This window comes from Tyto alba, unplaced genomic scaffold (genome assembly GCF_018691265.1).
Source record: "Tyto alba isolate M040663 unplaced genomic scaffold, T.alba_DEE_v4.0 Super-Scaffold_23, whole genome shotgun sequence".
NCBI lineage: Eukaryota > Metazoa > Chordata > Aves > Strigiformes > Tytonidae > Tyto > Tyto alba.
Window position 1 is genome coordinate 7,102,121 of NW_024881297.1, and position 24,798 is coordinate 7,126,918.

The window sequence follows — 24,798 nt, forward strand, 5'->3', positions numbered from 1 at the left end:
GAAAACCAAAACCCAGCAACAACAAAAAATACCCACAAAAAAAACAAAACAAACAAAACCAAACCAAACTAAAAACCCAACCACCAAATAAACCAAAACCAGATAGAAATGGAAAAATACTTCAGAAATATTTGGGAAATGTGTTGAAATACTAGTTGGTTCTTTTACTATAACAAACATGAATACATGCAGGGCCACTGAGAGGAAGAACGTGTTATCCAGAATTTATAGCATAAGCATGTTTTTTTGGGGGGGAAGCATTAATGCAAAGTGGATAAGTGTTCTTCAGTGAAGTGTAAAATTGTGATCCCACACCTGTTGGCATGGACTTCTGAGCCAGAATCCACAGGTGAGGTGGTGGTGACCTGTTTCCTTCTTTTTGGAGGTTTCCATGTGACTGTGTGGGAGGACTGAAAATGAATGCAAACACACCTGGTATCAGTACAGCACTGATAAGGAGATTGATCTCCTTTGAAAAAGAGATTCAGGTGGCCACGTTAGTGAAAAAGATGTCAGCTTGCCTTTAGCAACTATGTCTTTCTGGTTTGTTAATCTTGGATGACATCCTTCCATCTCTTTACAGAGGGAACCCACTTAACTGAGCAACTTCACTAGATTTTGGAGGAAAGGTTTTGTGAGTTAACTGCTGTTGGGTGCCAGTTGGTGAGAATTGGACAGAGATGGTGTTGCTCAGTTGCAGTATTTATGGTGTTCTGTCTGTTATTAAGCCTAAACTAACAAAATACAGGTCAACTTTTTTTTTTTTTTTCTGTTTTGAAGCCTATTTATATTGTCTTGAAAGTTCTACTCACAATGACTCAAGCCACATTTAATGGAGGAGGAGCTCATGCTTGCCTTGAGCTGAATGTCCTGCCTCATAGCAAGTGAGACCTAAATGGATGAGAGCAAGCCATTTCTGTTGAATTTGTCATGAGGATTAGGGCACATAGCTGATGAGGACACTTGCCCTGACACATACAGTTCTAGATCCTGAGGACAGACCTACAGAGGATTTAGTAGTGGTTGTCCTGGATCAGAGGGAAGGAGTGTCTGTTCAGGTGTTGGGTCTGTAGGAATGGGTGCTTTGGTGTAGAATGTGAGGAGAGAGGATATATGTGGATTGATGTTTCTGCTGGAATATCCCATGTGTTGCCTTTCATTAGGGCTGGAAGTTAAGCTGCAGCCTGGATTTTGATATCCCTCAATGGACCTGTCTGAAAACATCTATCCCCATCTGCTTTTCCTTCTCACTTAACATTGGCCTGCTGTTTTAGCTGAAATAGAGGGAAAGTCGGTAGGTCAAATAATTTTAGTCCTGTTCATGTTATAACCAGCTGCATGCAGTGGATAAGACTGTGCCATGGTTTAAGTGTGGGTAATGAGTGCATTTGTGAGTGTACTCTCTATATGTGCATATGTATGTGAAATTGTGTGTGTCTCTGTGTGTGTCTCAATGGGTGCCTCTGTCTTCATAGGAATGTGATTTCACTGTTGATTCTCCCTTGTAGAGAGGGAAAATACTTATGACTAAACAGATGTTTAATTTAGCTTCATTAAAAGTAAATGGAAAAAATCAAGTCTATAGAAGGTCAATAAAATTATCACCAGCTTTATTTTACCTAAGTCACAAAATGAAGAAATAATAAAGATTAAAGTATTTATAAGTTAAGCTAGAAGAGCAACAATGTAGTTAAAGTACTGATGGGGAAATTAGCTTTCATTATCATCCTTAGTCTTGCTATTCTTATAATTTGTAGATAAAATATTGGTGGTTCTTGACCCCTTGCGCACTACAAGAGCTCAGGTGAAAATTTTTCTCGTACTGTGACTGTAGCATCTATCTACACATACACTATCAAGTGCTCCTTTTCCGTGTCTTACAGAGGAAAAGCGAATGGTAGCATCACTGAAAATTTCAAAAGAAGGTGGGATGCTGATCTGCTCCCATGGCTGTAATCATTTGGTGATGGTCACTGTTTGCCCTGCAGAACTTGGACTGTTTAAAGGAAAATCTTTCCTGTTTACCCTGATAAATGTTATTGTATCATCTTCTAGTACTTGGTTTAAGTGGAACAATGGTGAGTATTAGCCTCAGTGGAGAATATGTCAATCACTTGTGAGTTGTCCTTGTGTGAACTTTATTTGATTGTTTTAAGGTGGATGACTCTTTGCTGTAGAAAGAGCAAATAAGCAGGCAGGCACAAAAAAATTTGTTGAACTACTTTTTCCCTGAGATATTTGAAGTCCCAGAGAATGAATCTTTTTCAAATGGAGTTAACTCAGGAAATATGCTTTTGTTGTTTTATATACACTGCTGTGTGATGTTACAGAATGTGAAGTGGGCAACAAGTCAGGTTTACAGAAGAAGCTGTCATTGAAACAGGTTTTGGTGAGAAATAAGCTTTCATGTAAGAAGTTCCAGTGTTGAAAATAATCATAGCTTGACTCCTTGTCTCCCAAGGGCATGAGGCTGGAGTTGGACTAGGATTAGCAGCCCTTGCTGGTTCAGGAGCAAATTAGCGAGGGGCAAGTGGACTTCCCCTATCTGAGCTACTAAAACAGCATTTCTGAATACCATTTTATTTTCATTGGAAAGGTGACATGGTTCAGGTGAAAGATGTTTTCTGATCTTCCTTTGCAGGAATAGTGTTGGGGGCTTCTTGTTTACAGTAGAGCATGCCTGGAGTGTTTTTGATGAAGTGCTTGTCTTAAAATCACAAACTTAATGGGATTCAGGAATAATCTTAGTCTGTCCTGGTTTTTATGCCTAAATTGTGCCTGTTTTCAGGCAAGCAAAAATTGGGGGATGGTGAAAAAAGTAGTTAGCATTTCTTTCTCAGGAAAAATGATAGCAGCAGTTGATGCTTCTGTGGGAGAAAGGAACAGTGGGCCTGTTGAGGAGAATAAGGAGGTGTTGGAGCTATGATAGCCTCTGCTCCTTGTGGTGGTGGACCTGTTACTAATCAGTTTTTTGACACACATCCACACTCACCATGCTCATACAGTTAGCTCATTACAGTTTGTCAGCAGGAATTCTGCTGTGTGGCATTGGTACCATTACTGTTGTTTCAAGAGGTGGGGCAAGTAGTATCTGAAAAGCATTGATTTTTTTTTTTTTCATGTACTTCAGGAATTATAGTTTAATAACTGGTATATGTGATCTACAGTCTAGTTTCTTCTCTTCCCTTAAATATAAAATTTTCATTGAATCATTGCCTTGCTAGCTTTTCTTTGACAAAGTTCTGACAAAACCCATATATCTAAGTAGACTTATTTTATTTGAGGTTTCTATGCAGAATGTTAAACTGATAATGCAGTAAATAAATGAAACAGGTCCTATTTAAAGGTAATTTTTCCTCAGTGTATGGTAAAACACATCCTATAAATCTACTGAATTTTTATGAACAGCATAATCAGGTTAGTACTATTTATTGGTTCAGAGAGATCATGGATACATGTGTGGGAAAACTTGTTGTTTAGTTACAAACCATTAGTTAAATTCTTCTGCTGTTAATGAATGTAGAACTTTTCTGTACTTGATAAGAATACAGTGAACCTTATGTCACCTTTGTCTTGAAGCTGTTAATTACAGAAATAAATGGGATTCACACATTTCACCAGTTTTAATGCAGTACTGGGATTCTGTTCAGCCAGGCTTAAAACAGGAGATTTTCATTTATGTCTTCTGCAACAAAGAAGAAAATGTTACTAACATTTGATGCCAAAGAGACATTTTTATGCTCTATCACTATCAAGAAATGATACACTAAATTCCCAGAGGGCTCATGTAGGGGAATGCTGTCCCTAACAAAAAGTAAATATATCATATTCAGGAGTCGTTCATTTGGACCCTTCTGGATAAATGGTTGCTTGTTTCTAGTATTAGGTCTCCTTGGTCTGTTCCTGAGCCAAGAATCCCTTCCACCTCCCTGTTCACAAATGACTGACCCTAAATCCCTCTTTGGATGAATGATCATTGGCAGCAGTACATGTATATTATGATAACTCCTTACAGGTTACTTCCACACGTGGTTTGTGACTGGTAAATTGTCATCAGAATAGCTGGAAAAATTCTAGGAAGAACGAAGGCTCTGCATGTCTGACCTCTGACCAGAATCAACCTCCACTTAAAATTAGGGAGTTGCTAAGTAGGTTTTTGATCACATTTCTTAAGTCTTCAAATTTAGCCAAACACCTGTCACTGTTCTAGGATTAACCACTTGTGCTACCTTTGCTACCTATGGCTGGCAATATTGTTCAGCTGTCACTCAGGGCTAGATCAGAAGGTAGATTGAAAACAAATGCCTTAGGTTGAATGTAGTCATGTAAATCTCAAATTGCTATCGGGACAGCTTCTGTACAGCTGCTGCCTAATTCTAGACACATCACCAGTACAGTAGTACCTGTCTTTTCACTTTGCTAGAGAAGTCTCAATGTGGATTGAGTTGAACCAAATGTATACCTAGTCCATTTAGGATTCAGAAACCGTCCCTGCCTCTGCCCAAGCCTCCTGATGCATGCAGTCTGGTGGGCACTATGTGAACACGTGTTGCATCTGACAGATTAGGTAAAATAGACAGTTTGGACTAGAACTATAGTGTGATGACAGCATTTGTGTTGTACATAGTAATCTAGAGGTAGGCATAGTTACTTGATCAGTGAGAGATCGTGGCAATTTTCCCTACTTGGCTTGAGATCTTTAAATGCATTTTCAATCAATATCCTTTGACCACTGATTTAAAAGTATAAACTCACTTTGCCTTTCTTTTGGCACTGAAGGATAAAATAGTGTTTCTTGAGAGACAGACATGCAGAACATACAGGTTCAGACACTACACAAGAATGATTTTATATTTAGTACAAACTACCTCCCAAATTTTTTCCTCATAGAAAATCCTCTTTCCTAACTTTATAAAACAGTCCAAGGCCTTGCACCTTTTGCAGTCTTGTTATTGTTCCATTTGCCTCTGTGCACAGTAGCCATGAGCTGGCTACAATTTCTTTCCTGAACGTTGTAGTTTGAGAATGTGCCTAGTCTTGATAAGACTATTTTGTCCTATACATCTGCCTGTTCCTTTAGATTTACCTTCCTTAATCCCAAAGCAGTGACACCATTCATTCAAAGCAATGAGTTTGTCTTGATCTCCATCGCACTCTTGGAAGAAACGGGTTATACAGTGTTCCATGGGAACAAGGGAGGCTCTCAAAGGTGCGAGCTCCGAGTGTGTTAATGATCTGAAAGAGCAAGTATGTAAAGCTGTATTTTATTAACAAATTGGGATCTTCACAGATAATCTAAGATGCTAGAAGATGACAATGGTGGCTTTGACAGAGATGCCCCAGTGGATTCTGTTGTGGTGCTTCTGTAGTGAATCTGTCGGAGGTCATCACAATGATGTATAATACCTGATAAATGAAAATGTTTTAACTGCTATTTGCTTGCTAACATTTTTTTTTTTAGAACAGGTATTACTGTGACCTCTTCACAACTCATCAGTTGTGGAGTTTTGCTGTTAGTCTTCAGGAGATAAGCTTGCAAAGGTGCTTAGCTATGTTCTAAGACAGTAGGTGTGATCGGCATGAGGTATTGAGGGTCTGCAGCCTTGAAACATGGATCCCACCACCACGTGCCATAACCAAAAGCCTGAAATCTAAGTCATGTTCTCAAAAGCTGGGGACTTCTTCTGAACTGTGACACTGGTGCTGTCTTACCGTATCTGCAGCATTAGTTGAAAACTATGGGTACCTTATTAGTGAATTATTGCTGACAGGCCTCTGCACTTTGAAGTTAGCCTGTTTCTCTTAGCTTCAGTAATAACAGGATCTCATGAGACTTGTTTTCCTCCAGGGTCAGGGCATTAGTAGCTATTAAGGCACTGTAAAGTTTAAGGTATAATACTTGATGATTATGAAAGGCAAGAGGATAGCAGATTCTGACCTAAGACATGGCTCCAGCAAAACAATGAGAGAAGCTCTGTCTTAGAAAGAGGGGGATACTGGCTTCTGTTGGCAGAGCGACTGGTCCTGTATGTAGAGAACCCTTTGAGTGGTATAGAAAAGTAAAACAGCCTGAACTTAAACAGCACATTAGAACTGAACCTAAAAGACTTTTTTTTTTTTTTTTTTTTTACCTGTCAACAGGGTGCTGATCAAGCTGGTGAAACTGCCAGTGCACAGGATACACATACATGTGATAATTTTTCTCAAAGTCATGCAGGAGCAGCTCAACTGCGTGGTTGCCAGCCATGAGGCGCTTGTCATTCTGGTAGATTTTTTTGACCTGAACACAACAGGGAAATTGATGTTTTTTTGTTTATGGATGAAGATCTGCCCTGAAGAGAACTATCCAGCAAGGAGGTGGTTTGAAGAAATGAAACTTGATAAAGCTCATTTCCCCAGTGGTATTTTAGTGTTTGTGACCATACACAGCATGAAAATCTTGCCTATAATCCAGATGATTTTTTTGCTGTCCGTATCAACTTTGGTAGTAACTAGAAAGGCAGTGAAAATCCTGTGATCTAATTGTCAGACTCAGCTTAGAAGGTTAGTAGGAGACTAAACCAATTTTGATCACATTTGTTGATCTTCTGTCCTGAGGCAAGCAGCTCAGCCTTTGGTGTGAAATAACCCATCTCAGAAATCACCTCATTTGTACCATTTACTATGAGATGTTCCAGGTAGGTCAATGTCCCTCTTGGTAGCTATTGTAAGTAGTCTTTGGTGTTGCTCGAGTATATTTTTGTATAAACCTGATGTGACCCACTGCATGTACCTCCTACTCCAGATTTAGAGCAGGCCAGGTCTTGGTTTAACTTGAAGTATTTTCTAATAGTTATGGCTTTTTAGACAGTTATGGCATCTATATCTTCAAAACCAAACTAGTGTCACCAATTCGTGTGATGCAAATCCTTCTCTAAGAAAAAAAAAAAAGGCTGAATGGTAATAGAGGCTTACTCCATTTTAAGCCAGTGTAGTGTAATGCTGCAGGTCTACTGGGTGGTAGAAAGCAGCTCTTTTCTCTTAAAACTGAGCATCGGACTTGTGTAATTTTATAGCCCTTGAATATCATGGTGCAGATGGACAGTGTATGTAGCTGGATTAAAAAGTGCAAATGATACCCTCAACTGTTGAGTCCATTTTCAGATACTTTTGTATTGGTGGCCAAGTAGAAGATATCTCTCAAGAACAGAAGAGGAGCTGCTTTTGGTCTGTCCAGGGCAGGGATCCCCTGCCGCCATCAGGGTCCCCTAAACTCTGTATTGTAATTCTGTCGTGAATCCTGTGTGACTGTCCAGTTGCTCAGTCTCATGAGGTACTTGAGCAGTTTTCTTCATGGTGAGCCCAAGTCCCTCCTTTCCACACCTGTGTGTTGCCAGCAGACTTTGTCCCCTACCTGCCTGTTTCAGGTCACTTAACAAGAGCTGAATGGCACAAGTCCTTTTGACTCCAACTGCATGAACTGGGTCGTCCTTATCTACATATTAGTTGATTTTTTCCGAGAGGTTTGTCACAAAGCAGGTCCCTGAACAGAAGCTCTTTTGTGTCTTCTCAAGCGAATGATGTCTATCTGGGTATGCACCAATTCTGACTTTTCTGCCTCCTGCCTGTAGACACTGGCTTCAAAGTAATACACTTGGCTTGAATTTGCATGGGCAAAAGGATCATTCATAGCAGAAATGTGTCTTGGTTTAAATGAGTGCAAGGGGACATGTAAATGTATTTTGCAACTTGTGAATCTAATTGGGTCTAAATTACCTTAATGAGAATGGAAATGGGAGCACTCATAAGATGCGAATCACTTTTTTTTTCCACATGGTTAGTCTAGCTCTAACAATGTAACTGTCTTATTTGAAAAGGATTGCTGACCTTATTCCTTTGCTTTTCAGTTAGAAATCCAGAAGTATCCAGATCACGTTCATAATATTGCATAAGGATGTTTTTGAGCCAGTCTCGCATCCGGAGGGGGAACTGATCCACTTCATAATCAGTACAGTGAGGGATGTCTGTGCCAAACAGGAAAACTTTTGTTAATGAGTGATCTGTTAAGTTCCGATTTGAGCATTTCTGAGCCAAGTTAGGTTTGATTTGACTCTCGCCAGCAAACTTCCAGTTAAGCTTAAAATTGATGGAGTTGTTAATACATAAAATTGGAAATGCAGCTAATGGGTTAAATTTAGGATTCAGGTGCTTCATACCCTTAATTAAAGAAAGTGACTTTTCATACATGTTTAGGATTTAAAGGTCTTAATTAGTAGATAATTGATACAGAAGGGGAGAGCACAGGAAGAAAGCAGGTAATTTAGGACTAGCTGGTGATTAAAGCTACTGGCTCTTTATACCTAGGTGAATTTTCCATATTAGAACAAGCCTTACGTTTGCAGGAGCCCATATAGTCTAGGTGCAGCTGGCGTCCCATTTTTGTCCCTTCAAGTTGACATTTGGTGCCAAAGAGTTGACATGTGCCATCATAAGTCTTATTATCTGTACCACAAACCTAGAGGAGGAGTGAAAAACAAAACCACCCCACCCACCACCACTGTGTTGAGAAAAATTCTGGTCACTCATATAGGCATTACAATAACAAAAGTATTGTTAACATATGGTGTAGCAGTTGTGAATACCCACGGGGAATACATGTGATCAGAAGTATTGAAAATTGTGGTTGTTATACGCCTACATAAGGATTAGTTGTCTGTACTTACACACTCAGTTTCAAGACACTTAAATTTAATTTTGTGTTATAGTAATACAGTTTCTGCGATGGTATGGGATTATTACACTAGATATGTACTAGTATTCAGTATCTTTAAAACATCTAATGGGTAAATAGATCTTTTAGTGACAGGGAAAAGCTGTGATCCCTGAGAGACTAAGTAAAGCAAATCACTGTAGGTACTATGTAGCTATATGCGTTCATACTATTCTCAAGCTATGGTCAGGGAATTTGGATACTTTATACTTACTTTTACAATTACTGGAATCACCCAAACCCACTTGCATGCTTTTTAGGGTAGGATTATTCTAAATAGTAGCAGGGGAATGTTATCTTTTAAACTTTTTAGTTGGCTTTCCCCCATGATGTCCACTGAATGAAGTACTTACATGCTCATAGTCTTTGGTGGAAGGGCAAGCAGCAGGATCTTGGCAAATACAGCTGGGTTTCCCTTGCTTGTCTGTATGGCAGACTTTACCTCTTTTGCAGTGGAAGTTCCTACATGGGTCTAGCAATCATAGAAAGGAGGAGAGACTGTTAGAGGGAATGGGATGAAGCCAAGTGTTTGTCAGGTACTACTGACAGTTAAAGCAAAATACAGCCCAATACTCACGAAGAATTAAAGTGCTTTTTGTAAGTTTGTTAAAATGCAGCTGGATTTTGTATTGAATAAAGCAAGCCCAACTTTAAATGAGGATTTTTGTGAGAATTCTAGCAGTCCCAGGTTTGAGTTGGATGGGGAAATAAATTTCTCAGAAAAAATTATTTCTTCTGTAAGGACTGACATTCACTTCCAGCTTCCTTTGGTGAAATGTATCCCATCTGCACTTGCTGAATCCAGCACTGCCACTTGGCTCACTCCTAGCTGAATTCAAGCTACTGCTCTGAAACTGAAGGATTTCAATGCAGGGTAATTCCCAATCCTGTATAACTGACACAAAAATTTGTGCACTGTCTACAAATGTTTTTCACAAACAGATGAGTAAATCCAAGGATTTATGGAAGGGGTTCTTTGGGACCACAATGGCGTTGCAGGATTATGCTTAAGCACAGTTCAGTCATGTGAAATCACATGGTGCCAAAGGCAGAAAAGAAATGCAGACCAGCGGATTCCCCAGCTGCAGAGAGTTAGCAATTACGTGATGGCTTTGCTTGTGGCTTACCCAGGAGAGCCTGCTCACTCCTGTTGCTTGCACTTTCCATCTCTCCATAGGAACTGCCTGTAGTCTTAACCTGTACAGTCAGAGACATAGGTAGAAGTTGTGGTAAGTCTTGGGAAGAAAAAAAAAAAAAAATACTTGGACAAATTTTTTTCAGGTACAAATATAGAACTGACTGAGGCACAGTTTGCTTGCAGCAGAAAGAGGTTGCTATGCAAAATGCGTGAGAAACATAAAGCCTGTGGTAGTATTAAGGTGTTCTGTTATTTGGTGGGGGGAAGGAGGTGGAGACAGAAACAGGAGCTTGGTAAGGCCTGAGCACCTGGAGATTCTGCAGCGCTTGGCATGCAGCAGTGTAGTGCCTTGAGGTTGGCAGAATTGGCGCTTCAGGTCTTAATTTGCACTGGGGTCTGCCTAGTAGTGCCTGGGAGCAGCAGCACCGTGAGCTGCTGGGCAAGACACATGAGGCAGGAGAAGGGAAGGACGTATCTTCAGTTCTGGCCCTTCTTTGGTGCTGTGGGGAAGTGCCTGCCCTCTTTCAAATGGATTCTTCCTATAATTATTATTATTTTTTTTTAATATTACAAATCCTTATTTAATGCCATAGGAAAGCTCACTCTTTTCTTTTGAAGAACACCCCTGATGTGGGTGGTCTCTCTAATAGCTGGCTGGGGTACAGGAGATCTGGGTGCAACATCCTCCTTTGTCTGAAGGGACAAAGCCCCCTGTGTGAAAGTCCCCTAGCCACTAAGGTGGTAATTATTGTGGGGACTCTAGCCCTGCCTTTCCAAGCTGTTCACTTTTGTACAGTAGTGTTTAAACTCTTTGGGAGAGAGGAGCAAACAGGCTTTCCTTGAGACTGAGTTCCAAGTTTTATATCTCTGTATCCGTATTTATTTGTGTGTTTCATTACACATCCCGCTGGGGCTGGAGCTCTTACATGAGTTGTGCTCTCTTCCTTTCTGGTACATTTCATCTAAATGTTATATGTGAAGTGCCATAGCATGGTCTAGATTAATAGTGAATAAAAGGGAAGATGAAACTTCTGCATATTAATAAATTATTACACCTGTTTTTCTCCAAAATGTCATTTCAATCATCAGGAATTTAAATTTGGGATTGGTTTCCCCCCCACACACACCTTTTTCTAGTATTCTAACTTTATTTTAAAGAGAATTTACCTTATCCTCACTTTCCATTGAATTCATGCTCTGAACAGAGCTACGCATTTCTAGTTGTTGCTTTCTGTCAGAATTAGGTGTCTCATGATCGTAATCATCTTGTTCAGAGGGAATAAGGTCTTTAATCTTGACGTTTTGGTAATCCTCGATCTCTCTATGAACTGCAGTGTCATCTCTGGTGGTTTCTTCCCCTTCATGCTCAGTACTGGTGCTCTCCTGGTCATTGGCTTGGATTCTCTCCTCTTCCTCATAGGCTGCTTCTTTCCAGATATTGCTGAGATCTTCTTCACCATCAACATCGCCACTGTCATGACCATTGTCATCAATATTTCTGTCTTCCATATCTTGTCTTTTCACCAATGACTCGTGATCACTCTGATAGTCTATTTGAATATTGTTTTTCCTCTGTTGACTTTGCTGTTTTTCATCCTGATCTTTGTTATGTTTTTTTTGAAACTGGGGGCTTTCTTCTTCATAAGACTGCTTCTGGATGTTCTCTCTCTCTTCTTCTAGGTTAAGTTTCTCACCGTGTCTCTTAGTTATCTGGCTTGGTTGACTGGAATCTCTCAGGTTTTCATCAGCCTGCATACTGTTTTCATTTTGCTGTCTTTTGTATTGGCTACTTTGATTTGTCTGGTGGCCTTTGAGCTTCATACCTCTGTAATCAGTTTCTTCACCCCATTCCTCATCCTCTTTTTCCACACCTTCATCACTTTCACTGTTTTCTTCAGATAGGCCAGCTGTGTTCTTATTGTATTTCCATACGTTATGCTCATGATCAAGACTGAGAGCACCCATGGGATTTTCTGCGTTGCTCAGAACATGTCGATTGGCTGTGTTGCTGTGTTTCTCCTGCCTCCTGAACTGGTAATGCTCAGAGCTGGACTGTTCCCTGCCACTGCTTCCAGAGTCACTGTCTTGGTTATCAAAAGCCAAACCTTGTTGATTGTGCAGCACAAGGAAATTGATGCTTTTTAGGCTGTTTTTCACTTGATGCTCACTACCAGTTCTTCCTTGTTTTCTAGTGGTCTGGGGCTCATCCCTGTGCTCAGTGTCTGGTACTGATACCTCTGGGTTTAGATTTTTGTGACTGGGCAGCAAATTGCCCTTGTCTACATACCCTGAATTTTCTTTCTTTGGGGATTCAGGATTAATATCTTCTGTCTTAAAAACAAAACAAACAAACAAACAACAACAACAACAAAAAAAAAACAACAAAAAAAAAGCAGGTAGGTTAATAAATTCTAGCATTTATTTGAAGTCAATGCAATGTTGTATTTTCTTTGTATTGCAAAGCATGACACTGACTTTGTTTTCTTTGTAAATGTGCGTCTTAAGCTAGCCCAGAGCATGAAATTCACAGGTGATATAATTTCCATTTCTCATCAAATTTGTTTATCTGCCCCTTCTTTTGTTGCTGGAGTTGCTGAAGAATTCTATGCAACTCTGTTTAAGATCTCATAGGAGATGGATGCATATGGGTGTCTTGTGAAATCTCAAAATGCTTAATTAGTAATTTAGTGTCATAACTTCAAGCACTTATAGGCTGTAATAATTATCATTTACCTCAGAGAAGGGGGGATGTGATACTCATCTTCCCACACAGATAAATGGGAAGCCTGGGGAAAGAGGGGTAGGGGGAGAGAAAACATCTTTCACAAGGTATTGTGGTAGTAATTCCTGAGGAGCACACTGCATCTTAATTTTTTCATAATCGATGTATTCATCTACTTTGAGTCTTATACATCACTGCTTCCTAGCTGAATTCACCAATCAATACTATCGTATTTGGTGGCAACTACTGAATCATAAGCTCACTAGCAGAAGCTGTAGGTGTTTGAGTGGCGCTTTTATTTTTTTTTTTTTGCATGCTGTCAAGACAATAGCAAAATTAGTAACCAGTGCAAGAGGTTCAAATGATTGAAGAGAAAGCAGGTGTTAAAATGACTGTTAGCTCTTGCTGCAGCAATTGCCTTTCTGCTGCTGTTAGCATCAGAGCAGCTGCTGAGTGAGTACAGGCACTTCCAACAGCAGCAACATCTGATGTGTTTCTGAACAACACCTATGGATGTTCAGTGTTGCTTATTGCTTTCTACAATATAGCACCTGATTCTGATTTTCCTTAAAGCTTTTGAGGGGTTGGTTTATGAAGATGAGACCTCCTCAGTGCCCAAGTTGCTGGAATAGCAAGCTTGAGAAAGATGTGGCTTATGTCTTGCCGGGAAGTCTTGTTATGCACCACAACCTTAATGCAGAGATGTGCCTGGATGTGGCTTTCAGCTTCTGCTTTTTGTTACACCTTTGTCCTCAGCATAAAATAAATTTCGAAAACTCAGTTGCTTGTGAAGATACTTGGGTCTGTTAATCTGATGGGCAAATTTCAGTCAATGTAATTGCAATTAGCTACTGCGAGGGTACAAGTGGTGTTTGATAGATGTTGCATATTCACTTGGAAGTGATGATTTGTTGGGTATTGCAATGTTTTGTTTTGATGCAAGTGTCTTTTGTATGAGTTGTTTCTGGGAGACTGCTGTAGACTGTAAACTAGTGTTTATACCATAATTTGTTCTGCTGGATACTTTATTAGGAAAAGTTAAGGTTTTGGGTTTTATAGTGCAGAGCACCACCTGGATTGGCATGAAATGTATCTAGAAAGCTACACAGAGTGGGATATAATTCATAACAAAAAAAAAAAAAAAGGTTACCAAGAGTTGAGATTTTGCATTTTTTACTACAGAGCATGCTCTGAATTTAGTTCTTCCAAAACATTCGTTTGCTTGAAGCTGAGGTCCGTTGTGTCTGAACCACAAATGCTCACCAGAATGGTGCAATAAAAAGGAATTTTAATTTAGGTCAATTATGAATGCAGAACTGTGAACTCTGTCATTAGATGCTGATATGGCATAGGGCTGTTGCAGTCATCTGTCTCATTACCATCAGGGCTGTGTATCTGGCTTGTCAGCCACAGTGTACTTTTCCAAGATGAGCTGTAGCTAATGCTCTGTATTGTGAATAATGAAGCATATGGTGGCTAAAATTCTTACTGTATATGATCACCTGATGTGATAAATTAAGGATTTCATCTTCCTTGCTTACTGGAGTAGCGATAACCACGAGTTCAACTGTCTGTGGAGCTTGTTGTTTGTGTGAATATGAGTGTAATGATTATATGTGGGGATTCATTTAAGGTAATTTGTTCAAATAAGTGAAACTTCTGTTGTGAGCTTTAGATTTTGTCCTGTTCTGTTTCTAGCTACGTAATATGTGAGGCATGAGGTGCTTGGTACTAATTCTTGGAGTTAAGGGGCCTACATTTTTTTTAACCTAAATCAATTTGTAAACAGCTGCATATGTGCTAATGTGTTTTATATATTTGAGATGAATAACATAGGTTGCCTCTTAGTGTTTAGAGAACAAGAGGAGTACCTTTTCTGCAGTTTTCTGTCCATGGATTCCGAGTTTGTAGTTTAAGGGATGGGTCTAGAGTAGACAAATATATACAATATCTGCATGTCAATAAAGATCTTATATAGGTCAGTGAGATAACATACAGTATCCACAGAATCAGAAATTAAGTGCTCAGTAATCATAGCATGATGAGAACTTACTGGAATAGCAAAAGCTGATCCTACAAGACAAATGAAGAGAGCTACAGCCTTCATGCTTTTCAGATCTCGTAGAGGACAGTAATTAATGGTACAGTGGTAGGGTTTAGAAGTTTCCTTTCTGCAAGCAACATGAAAAGAAATAAAGTTAGGATTTGGGTATAATGGTCTAAAAATGACTGATGGAAGCAAGGTAGTAGCTGCTGTAACTTGCTTAGTCTGAAGACACACAAAATTTCCACACAGTGTCCAGCTGTATGTAAACTCAGGTGTTAGACAGGCTTATCTAGAGAACACTTTGGCCTTAGCTCTTATACAGGACTTAAGCTGTCTGCTGTGTTCACAAACTCTAGTGGTGTTACTGAAAGGCAGAATAATGAATGTACGTAATGAGCCCTGTAAATCTCTGTCCACTCTTCTGATACACTACTTTGTGAAAAATGTCCCTTTTTTGGTTCTGAGACAGTGACTGTTTGTGGCATCTTTAAGGCAAAGGAATCTCCTGGTGGCTGTAGTAGGAAGAATTAAGTGGTGGAGTTCTGCTCAGCAGGGTTCAAAGCCCGGAATTGCTGTCCAGGCTGCTTGACGAATGGGTGCAGCCTTGCTTTGGGAGCAACAAACTCAACTCTGCTGTGTAGCAGTGAGAGATGGATGGCGGGAAGAACATACAAAGCATTAGGAATTTCTTCAGTCTATGCTAATATCCTCATGTGAGTGAAAGACTCATTTTTACCTTGAATGTCACCAATAAATTTTCTCACTTTTGTGGTGCATGTGGACTGAAAGTTTCTATGGCTGTAGCTGTATCACTGAGAAAAATGAAAATAAACAAGACCTATTGTTTCTGTTCCTCCCCCCCCCTTTTTTTTTTTATAACTGCATTGCTTTCTTATCCTTTTTAATTTTCTGCCGTTCTTTTTTCTGTGTTCATACAGAATCAGTAGGATTTTCACTCTGCTTCTGTTTCTGCTCTCATTATACTGATTGTTCTTCCTTGGAAATTGTCGTCTTGGTCTTTACACCCCCACCCCCTCCGCCCTTTAAAATATTTTCACTTTCCATCTAACATATGTCCTTTTTCATTGCTTCTCCCTTTCCTAATGAAATACATATCACCATGTCCTCAGCTGAAGAACATCGTGTCTTTGGATGGTTGAACTGCCTGGCATGTGAAGAAACTGGCAGTGGTTTCAGCCAGTTAGGTCAACTGTATTCCATCACGTGAGGCTCAGTGTATGGTTTTAAAATGTTGTTCATCCAGGTGGTTTTTCATGAGGAGGGGGAGGAACCCAAAACCCCAAAATGAGAAGTCCAAGGGAGTTTGTGTTTGTGTGAGACAAAATGGTGAAGCGAGGACTTTGAGCATTACATTCTTTCAAAAGCATCCTGACTGCTGCTGTGCTTAGAACTGAAGTGTCCACTTCGGAAGATCCCTGCTTTTACACGTTATTTAATGTCAGTACCTCTTAGTTAACGAAGAGCAAAATACTTCATTAGTGGTGCATATTTAGTATGCAGACCATTTTTCTTGCAATTAACTGATTTAATCCCCAAATGATCTCTTATCCAATTCTCTATTATCTCTTTGGCATCCAGAGTTAGTTGTGTAAGATGTTTTCAGAGGGAAAGACAGAATACAACAAAAGCCACTAATGATCATATGAAAAATGCCTCACTGGACTGTGTATGGGAAGTCACTTCAGATCAAGGCAAGTTTTGTTAGACTGAGGGTCATGTAGGCAGCTTGCCAGAAATGCAGGGGCATAATCCAATTTAATGTATATCTCTAAAAACTGTGCTTTTGAAGACCTGGCAAGTGACTGAGGAAATAAATATTTGTATTAGGAAGTCTTGATTTCTGTTGCTGTCTGTTTCTGGTGAGCAACACAGCTCTGGGCATGTCACTTAACTGAATTTCTAAAAATCTCACTTGTCATATTTGTTTTGGTAAGCTAGTTCGAGAGCTATGAATGAAAAGTTCTGCATGTAGTATTTTATTTATAATTACAATTTTTTAATTTGGCTCTGTCACTGGCTGTAATAGTTGCCTCTGCCACCTTTGTCCAAATAATGAAAAAGTGGTTGGAATAAATCTGAGTTAAGGTGGCAGGACAGGGCTTTGTATTTTTCTCTTGGTAACTAGCCCACAGTGGCCCATATGAAGCATAAGTCTAAGTCTTTAATTATTGGGGAAGTCTGACCGCCTTGAATGTATTATAGGAACACAGTCTAGTTGAGTATCTTTATTTTCTAGTCATGACAGTCCAGATGAGTTGCAAGGATTTATAATACTTCCTCCAGTAGGATAATCTGCCCCAAACATTAAGTAATATTTAAAAACACACTCTTTTAAACTGTAATGCATGTGCAAGTATTGCCAGTGTTAATTCCCAGGTTTTGCCTTACTGAATATGGCAGCAATACCAATTCCTGTGCAATAAGTGTCTCCTGCCACCATTTTCAGAGCAAGGAGTTTTGGGGTTTGGATGGTGCCTCATAGTGGACCTGACTGCTCTAAGTTAACCATGTAATTTTGTGCCTCCTTCCTGTGATACCAGTCCCATTGTGCAGCCAGTACAGGGAGCTGTTTGCAACTGGTGGCTGGAAACCACCAGACAAGTTCAGTAGCCATAGTCGCAAAGACTTTTTTTCAACGCTGATGGTCCTCATGAAGGGAGTGCAGTAGGGGAAGTTGGGATGACTGTTAGAGAAGGTGCAAAGTCAAGCACAAAAACCACTTCAACAGGGAGAGAAAAAAAAAAAAAAAATCTTTTTTACAGTGACCTGTGGTCCCTTCTGCCCTCCAGGGGTGAAAGGAATGTTTCTCTTGGTGTCACTCCATGATCAGTTAGGCTCCAGGGCTTGGCTGTGCAATATGCCAAGACCTTGTGCCAGAATCCAGGAGAACCTTTTCATTTGCTACACATAATCCATGTGAATGATTTTAGGTGATTTGCTGGAGCAGGAGCCAAGGGGTTTGCAGCTTGATGTGCTAAGCTCTTAGTGAGGGGAAAAAAACACAAGGAACTCTTCCTGCAAGCCTACAGCCCTTTTTGCTGCAGAGGTGGTGGCTCATGGCAATGGGATTTTTGTATTTGCTCGTTTAGTCTTTCAGTGTTAGAAAGGAAGAGTCATTTATGTTGAAGTAATAGAACAGCCAGCCTGAGCAGCTGCAGAGATGAGAAAGCTCTTGTGGGTTGTGTGTATTATATGGCAGTCAAGATGATGGTGGTGGAAGAAATTAAGCAATAGCTAATAGTCCTATGATGCAAGGATCTGCGTGTCACATTCACTTTTTTACACTGGAATCTAAATGTGAAGACACTTTATTCTTGCTTTAATTTCCAAATTTGTCCTACAGAACAGAATTTCTAAAATCAAGCTGTTGTAACATATAAAATTAATAGAACTGTCAGTAATGAACTATTACATAAGAAGCTATTTTAAGAGTGAGCAGACATCTCCTTAGAGAAATGCAATCACTATACTCTGCAGGAAAATCTGTAGGAAAATTTAGCCAAGAGATGAATATGAAATTCCTTGAATATTTTTTTTTTTCCCAAGAAATTAGGAATTTAACAATACTTAAGCTTGGGGTATTGAGAAGGCAACATTAACTGTGGGGATTTGGTTTGTGTGGCAAGGTTTTGGTATTGGGGGGGCATGGCTTCTGTGAGAAGCTGCCTGTGTCTGACAGCCAATGCTAGCCAGCCCCAAGATGGACCTGCTGCTGGCCAAGACCAAGCCCATCAGTGATGGTGGTTGCACCTCTGGGATACCATATTTAAGAAGGAAAAAAAAAAACAACCAAACAAACCACCTCAGCTGGAGAAGAGAGGAGTGAGAATATGTGAGAGAAACAACTCTGCAGACACCAAGCTCAGTGAAGAAAGAGGAGGTGCTCCAGGCACCAGAGCAGAGATTCCCCTGCAGCCCGTGGTGAAAAGCATGGTGAGACAGGCTGTGCCCCTGCAGCCCATGGAGGTCCACGGTGGAGCAGATCCCCACCTGCAGCCCGTGGAGGTCCACGGTGGAGCAGGGGGATGCCTGGAGGAGGCTGTGACCCTGTGGGAAGCCCGTGCTGGGGCAGGCTCCTGGCAGGACCTGTGGAGAGGAACCCACACTAGAGAAGGTTTGCTGGCAGGACTTGTGACCCCGTGGGGCACCCACGCTGGAGCAGTTTGTGAAGAGATGCAGCCTGTGGGAAGGACTCATGTATGAGAAGTTTGTGGAGGACTCTGTCCTGTGGGAGCGACCCCACGCTGGAGCAGGGGAAGAGTGTGAGGAGTCCTCCCCCTGAGGAGGAAGGAGTGGTAGAAATGATGTGTGATGAACTGACCACAGCCCCCGTTCTCTGTCACCCTGCGCTGCTGTGGGGGGAGGCGGTAGAGAAAATAGGGAGTAAAAAGTTAAGCCTGGGAAGAAGGGAGGGGCAGGGGGGAAGGTGCTTTTCAATTTGGTTTTGTGTCTCATTACCTTACTCTGATTTGGTAATAAATTAATTTTCCCAACTTGAGTCTGTTTTGCCTGTGATGGTAATTGCTGAGTGATCTCTCTCTGTCCTTATCTTCACCTACAAGCCTTTCATTATATTCTCTCCCCCCTGTCCAGCTGAGGGGAGTGATAGGGCAGCTTGGTGTGCACCTGGTGTCCAGCCACTAGGTCCTCCACCCCTTTTTCAGTCTTAGAAAGAAGAATATATTTTGTCTGAAACTTGGAGGAAGCAAAATCTCTGAGTCATTTATTCCATCACAGTGGGTTCCCAGCAAGATACATCTAGCTGAGCTTAAACTGGGGGAAAAAAAAAAAAAAAAAAAAAAAAAAAACAAACCTTTTTCTTGATGTGAATGTGATAATTGCTCTGAGTAAATGAGCCCTGAATGACCCTTTTTCAGATGACAATGCGCAGCTGCTCAGTAGAGATGGAGCTAAAGGTGCTTTGGTGTGCTCAGTCTTATGGAACACAGATGGGGTGGGCCATGTTAGCTCCAGGGTAGGATCCTGTGGCTGCTGCACAGCAAAGCACATCCAGCTTCTGAGGGCCTCTGCCAGGACTTGAGTAGAGTTGCTTTATGAAGAGGAGTTGCCCCTCTGGCTATGGGCTGCACTCAACAGCACTGTGTTGTCATCTCTGTGTGCATCTGAGGACCTGCTGAGCATGGCAAACATCGGTCTCAGCCTGTGGTCAGATTTGCAGGAGTGTATGACGGGGTAACTGCAACCGCTGGTGCATCAGCAGGTTTTAAAAGATTGAAGGCTTATCCATCTACTTGTTTTGCTGAACTTGCAAACAGTAATGCTTTCCCTTCCAGTAAGGAGAGCTGGAAAAATGGATCACAAATTAAATGTCCATTTATCCTTAAGATAAATGCATTTTAAAGATTGCCATTTAAAGGTTCATGATTGTGCGCCTTCTGCTTGGAAACCTAAAGGTGAACTCAACAGCTCAAGTTTTAGCTGACTGCTCCACAACCTTCAGCTTTCAGCTGTGGAGACCACTGCCCAAGGGTTGTGTCAGTCCTCATGGTTCTGCAGTTGCCGGCATTTTTGCTGAAACTCAAGCAATGCACTTTTGGGGCATCAGAGAGACTACTTGTGAGCTTCTTCCCAACAGGAAGGTTGCACAAGGGCTGCCATCCTAATAGTGTGTCATCAGTCACTTGAAATACTGATCAATGACATTATTTTTGTCTAGAGTGCTTGAAGTAATGGCATCTGGCATGCCTGATACTCTTTTCTGTCCTCCTCAGCTATGCTGTACCACGTGCATTTTGTACACCGGTCAAGCTCAGTCACTCAGGAATTTCACCAGGGTTCACTGTTTCTCGTTGCTCGTAGTCAGAAGTCTGCATCTTTAATCAAAAATTGGAGAGAATTTCAAGAATAGATGAGATGGCAAGTGCAGTATTTCCTGCTGTCTCTATATTTTGCTGCTGATTCAGCCACTGAAATAGCAAACCTCATGCAGCTGTGACCTAGTAGGTTCTCTTGCTTTTTGAAATGCCACTCAGAAGTGATTAACTTGCAAAGGCTGTGGCTGAAGGTGACAAATGTCTCATGTTTAATGAAAGAAATCATGCAGACTGACCTACTTGCAGCTCTAATATTGACAGAAAACTCTGCATAGGCTTTTGTTGTTAGACCTAACTCTAGAAGATGAAGTAGCCCAATCCCCTGACATGGCTAATAAGTGTGGATGTTGCCCAGCATTTAGAAAAGATCTACAAGACAACGTGTTACCTTTGGAACTCAGTTTCTCATTGTGTGGAATGGGCATGAATGCTCATTTCTAGAGGATGAGACTTGGGTAATAAGCTTTTGTGAAACCTTGAGTTGGGTGAAATGTTTTAAGACACTGATTTTCATGATTATTAAAATGATAGAGAAGTTTCAGAATTGAGCTTCCATTCATATATCCCCAAAGTATCATTGAGAAACCATGTAATGTGATTTTTTTTTTAAATCACCCCGTTTAAACTTTTTTTGACTGCAATAAAATTGGATGTCTTGTAATTATTGCAAAAAGTCTCTGCTTGGTGCTATGTCAAGCCTGTTTGCAAGAAATGCTGGAAAGACGTAGTCCTTGTAGCCAGGTGATGATCACAGCGCTAGTACTCTGAGTGGATGGAGTTTTGTGCACGAGGGAAAATTAATGAGTGTGGAAATGGAGAATTCTCAGTGCAACTTCTGTTCTTTCTATAACTAAGATGTACACATGATACTCTTAAATTGAAACTGCTTCAGCACATTCTTATGTCTAGGTCTGTTTCAAAAGCCCTGTTGAGAGTGTGTGTGTATACACGTTATATATGTGTAAAAGTTGGTTTGTATGTGTATGTATATAAAAATAAAAGGCAGCGATTGAGGCAGAGTTCTTATCTTAGTAAAAGAAGAGATTGTAATAAGAAAATAAATACCAAAGCACAAAGCTATTTCACTCATTCTGTACCAGTAAATAGCTGCTAATGAGAATCAGTCCCTCTGATGCTACTGGTTTTACAGCTGCAAAAGCCATTGGCCGTAAATCCTTGATGGCTGATTGCAAAAAAAACCCAGAACAACAGTATTTCAGGATATGTTAAAACAGTTTTTAAGTAAACTATTTACACTACCCTAATGTAGTTGTTTGGTTTGTTACAATTCCCTTCTACCATTTGCTTTTATTTTCTGCTCGTTGAGATCTGGTGTTTTAGGTTGGTTTCTTATTTTGTTTGTTTGTTTTCTGTGGTTTTGTTTTTTTGTTTTGTTGTTGTTGTGTTTGTTTGTTTGTTTGTTTTTCCAGAACCCTGTGTAGTTTAATTCCGGTTCAAGCCAAAAAGAGCTGCTTTGATTTAATTTGAGAATGGTCAAAATGAGACCCCTTTAGTAGCCAGAATTATTTTCTATATTTGATATCAATTGGGGGGTGTTGTAACCTGCCAGAATCTGCATTTCCTTCATGGATGCCCTGTTTGCTACAGGCTTTTACCAGTTCTACTAACACCTCTGTGGAAGGTTCCTCCAAGACCAGCCACAGTTTCTATCTCTCCCCTCCATTATGGGAAAAGAGAAGGGTAAATCTGCTTTTTGTGGCCTTGCCTATTGGATTAAATTTCCTAAACTGCTATTACAGGAGACTGTGACAAGTATTGGGAAATCAGGTCACATCATGGCTCTCAGCTGGACAGTTGTATGCTTCTGCAAGAGGCATGTATTTTACTTGACTCTTGTTGTCCATCACATAATGCTTTACTGTTTTGCAGGGTCACAGGGAAAATAATGGTCCCAGAGGTAAGATAAAGGTCATCTTCCTCAACAGAATAACTATGCAATGTTTTCTCTTCTAAAGAACATTTTTTTTCTATTCTAAGCATAAATGTCTGAAATGATTTATCCTTAAAAGAAACAATGATACTCTAGGAAAGCTTCAGTTATTTCACAGTAAGTGAAAACAATTTGCAGAGAGTTAGATGCAAGATATTCTAAGGTTTTAATTAAAAATAAATAAGAAACAGTACCATAGTAATAGAAGAGGTGCTCCTTCTTGGTTAGCCACTGATGAACTCGAAATCGCTGAGCCTTGCAAAATCTTGCTTCTTTTCCTGTGATATATTTTGGTGTCTGATACGGACTCTCTCAGCAAGTGTGTTTTGCTGTAAGCTTCAGTGAAGGAAGATGGTGCTCTATGGGCCTTGGTAAAACTAAAGGAAACAGTCTCCTAGGCTTCCATGGGATGAGGCCGGGGCGGGTAATGGGCTAGTGTAATTCTGCTGAATTAATTGAATCAGAAAGACCATTCAGTGTTCACAGGCGCTGGGCCAGTGGAGCTCAACCGTTGTGTGGGAAGGACATATTTAGTCCTGCGGGGAGGGCAGCCAAAGGGAACGGGTGCAATAGTTTCTGCTGCATTGGCTGGCCCCAGAAGAGCCGAATTAAGGGATCAGCCAGGGCCATCACGTTGTGGGCGTGGGGGAAAGTAAAGCGCAGAGGATGCCAGTCCTTGCTAAACTTTTCGGTGTTGTTTGAATATACAGTACGTGGCACGTGTAAGCCTGTAAAAAGGAAAAAGGTAGAGGAGTGAAGAGCGAAGCTCAAAATTAAAGATGTAAAAGATAGGATTGGTTGGTGAGTCTTGCATAACTCCTAGAAGTTATCTATTTTGAAGCGGTTGCCATGGCTGTGCTGTCTGTTTGATAGTGACGGTACAAAGTAAGCTGGTGTAAGTGTGAAAACCTCTACAAGTAGTGCCTGCCTGCAACAGATGCTTTGTGGCTTTTCGTTTTGTAATGAGGCAGTATTAATGACTTGCATCTTTCTTCTTTTTCCTCTCATTTCATTATTCCAGAAACTGAACTGGAATACTTTCTGTGAGGATCTCAGATCAGAAATAGTGAGGCGGATGCACCAGTGTAAGAACAGAGGCACTTCCAGAGGCATAGGCAGTAAAGTCAGCAAATCAGGCTTCTAATTTCCCATTCTGCCAATATCATGTCTTACTAACGAGGATGTTTTGCATATTGTGCTGACATGACTGGAAGAGAGGTCAAAGTAAAATAAAAATAAGTATGTGAATGGTATGAATAGTAATGCAAATGCTGAAAATTCAGTCATTTTAGGTGTTTTAACTTTTTTTTTTTTTCAAGGATACAGTTTTACTAGCTTCTACTCTGTTCATCCCAAAAGGTAATAGACATTGTGAAGATTGCACAATATACAGTGGGAAATGTATGAAAATTTACCATGTTCTATGGGGCCAACTGTGAATTTTATTCTTAATTAAATTAAAAAAAAAAAAAAAAAAAAGAGTCCAAAATCACAGCTGAACCCTCTCTCTCTGTAGATCAAGCAGAAAATAAAACTTTGATAAAAGCCCATGAGAAATTCTTTAAATCCTTTCCCCTTTTATCCCTGCTTCTTTGCCTGGAAACTAACTCGTGCTTATTGGAGTTGAAATTCTGCTGGTCTGTCAGCCGGTCAGCATCTGAAAGGAGCGGTGATATTTCAGAACTTCCCATTTTTTTTTTTCTTTTGTTGTGCATTGATAAAAGATGATTGGTTTTATCTATTCAAAACTGTGTTGAACACCCCTCTTTGTACTATCAGATTAGTGTTTTTATGTGATTTTTAAATATTGCAAGTATGGACAGATCCTCAGCTAATAGAAAGATATTCAGGTGGCTCCCCAGAAATCAGGGCAAATATTTCAATGCTAATCTTATGCTAGCTAAGTATTTAGCTCATTTTCTCATAAGATTTTCAGAAAATAGCTATTAACATTGCCTTGAAATTGTTAATTCACAAAAAAGTGTCAGACTCTGAAGAACTGTGCAGGATCTTGAAGCTGAAATTTGTAGGGATTTGAGGGTTATTACTGAAAAAGATATATGTGATTTCTAACTTTGCCTGGTTTTGTGTTTAAACAGCTTTCTTGGGACTTGCAGGGCAATGGGGGAAGAAATATTTTGGTTTTGAGGATGTTGAAGGGTTATACTTTGTTTATCAAAGTTGTTATATATTTGCAAAATATTTCGTTAAATCAAATTTTCTGGTTTTGCGTTTGATGACAAAATGTTTTGACTGAGAAGAGATCCCTGGTGTTTTTTTGTGTGTCATCAGGTAGCTGAAGCTTGTCTCAGAACCATCGGTACTAGCAAGGAAGT

The 24,798-nt window shown here is 40.3% G+C and overlaps 1 protein-coding gene across 1 annotated transcript; it reads right to left on the bottom strand.

Moving 5' to 3' along the window:
- Positions 1-1,584: 1,584 nt before the first annotated feature.
- SPARCL1 (SPARC like 1) lies at positions 1,585-22,896 on the bottom strand. The gene is made up of 11 exons (XM_042797101.1): positions 22,657-22,896; positions 14,663-14,780; positions 14,481-14,534; positions 11,055-12,218; positions 9,877-9,946; positions 9,103-9,221; positions 8,374-8,494; positions 7,867-8,003; positions 6,132-6,280; positions 5,087-5,235; positions 1,585-3,685 (listed from the first exon to the last, which is right to left on the bottom strand). Exons 2-11 carry the CDS (start codon positions 14,714-14,716, stop codon positions 3,657-3,659), a joined length of 2,046 nt encoding a protein of 681 aa, XP_042653035.1. The 5' UTR covers positions 14,717-14,780; positions 22,657-22,896; the 3' UTR covers positions 1,585-3,656.
- Between the last annotated feature and the right edge of the window lie 1,902 nt (positions 22,897-24,798).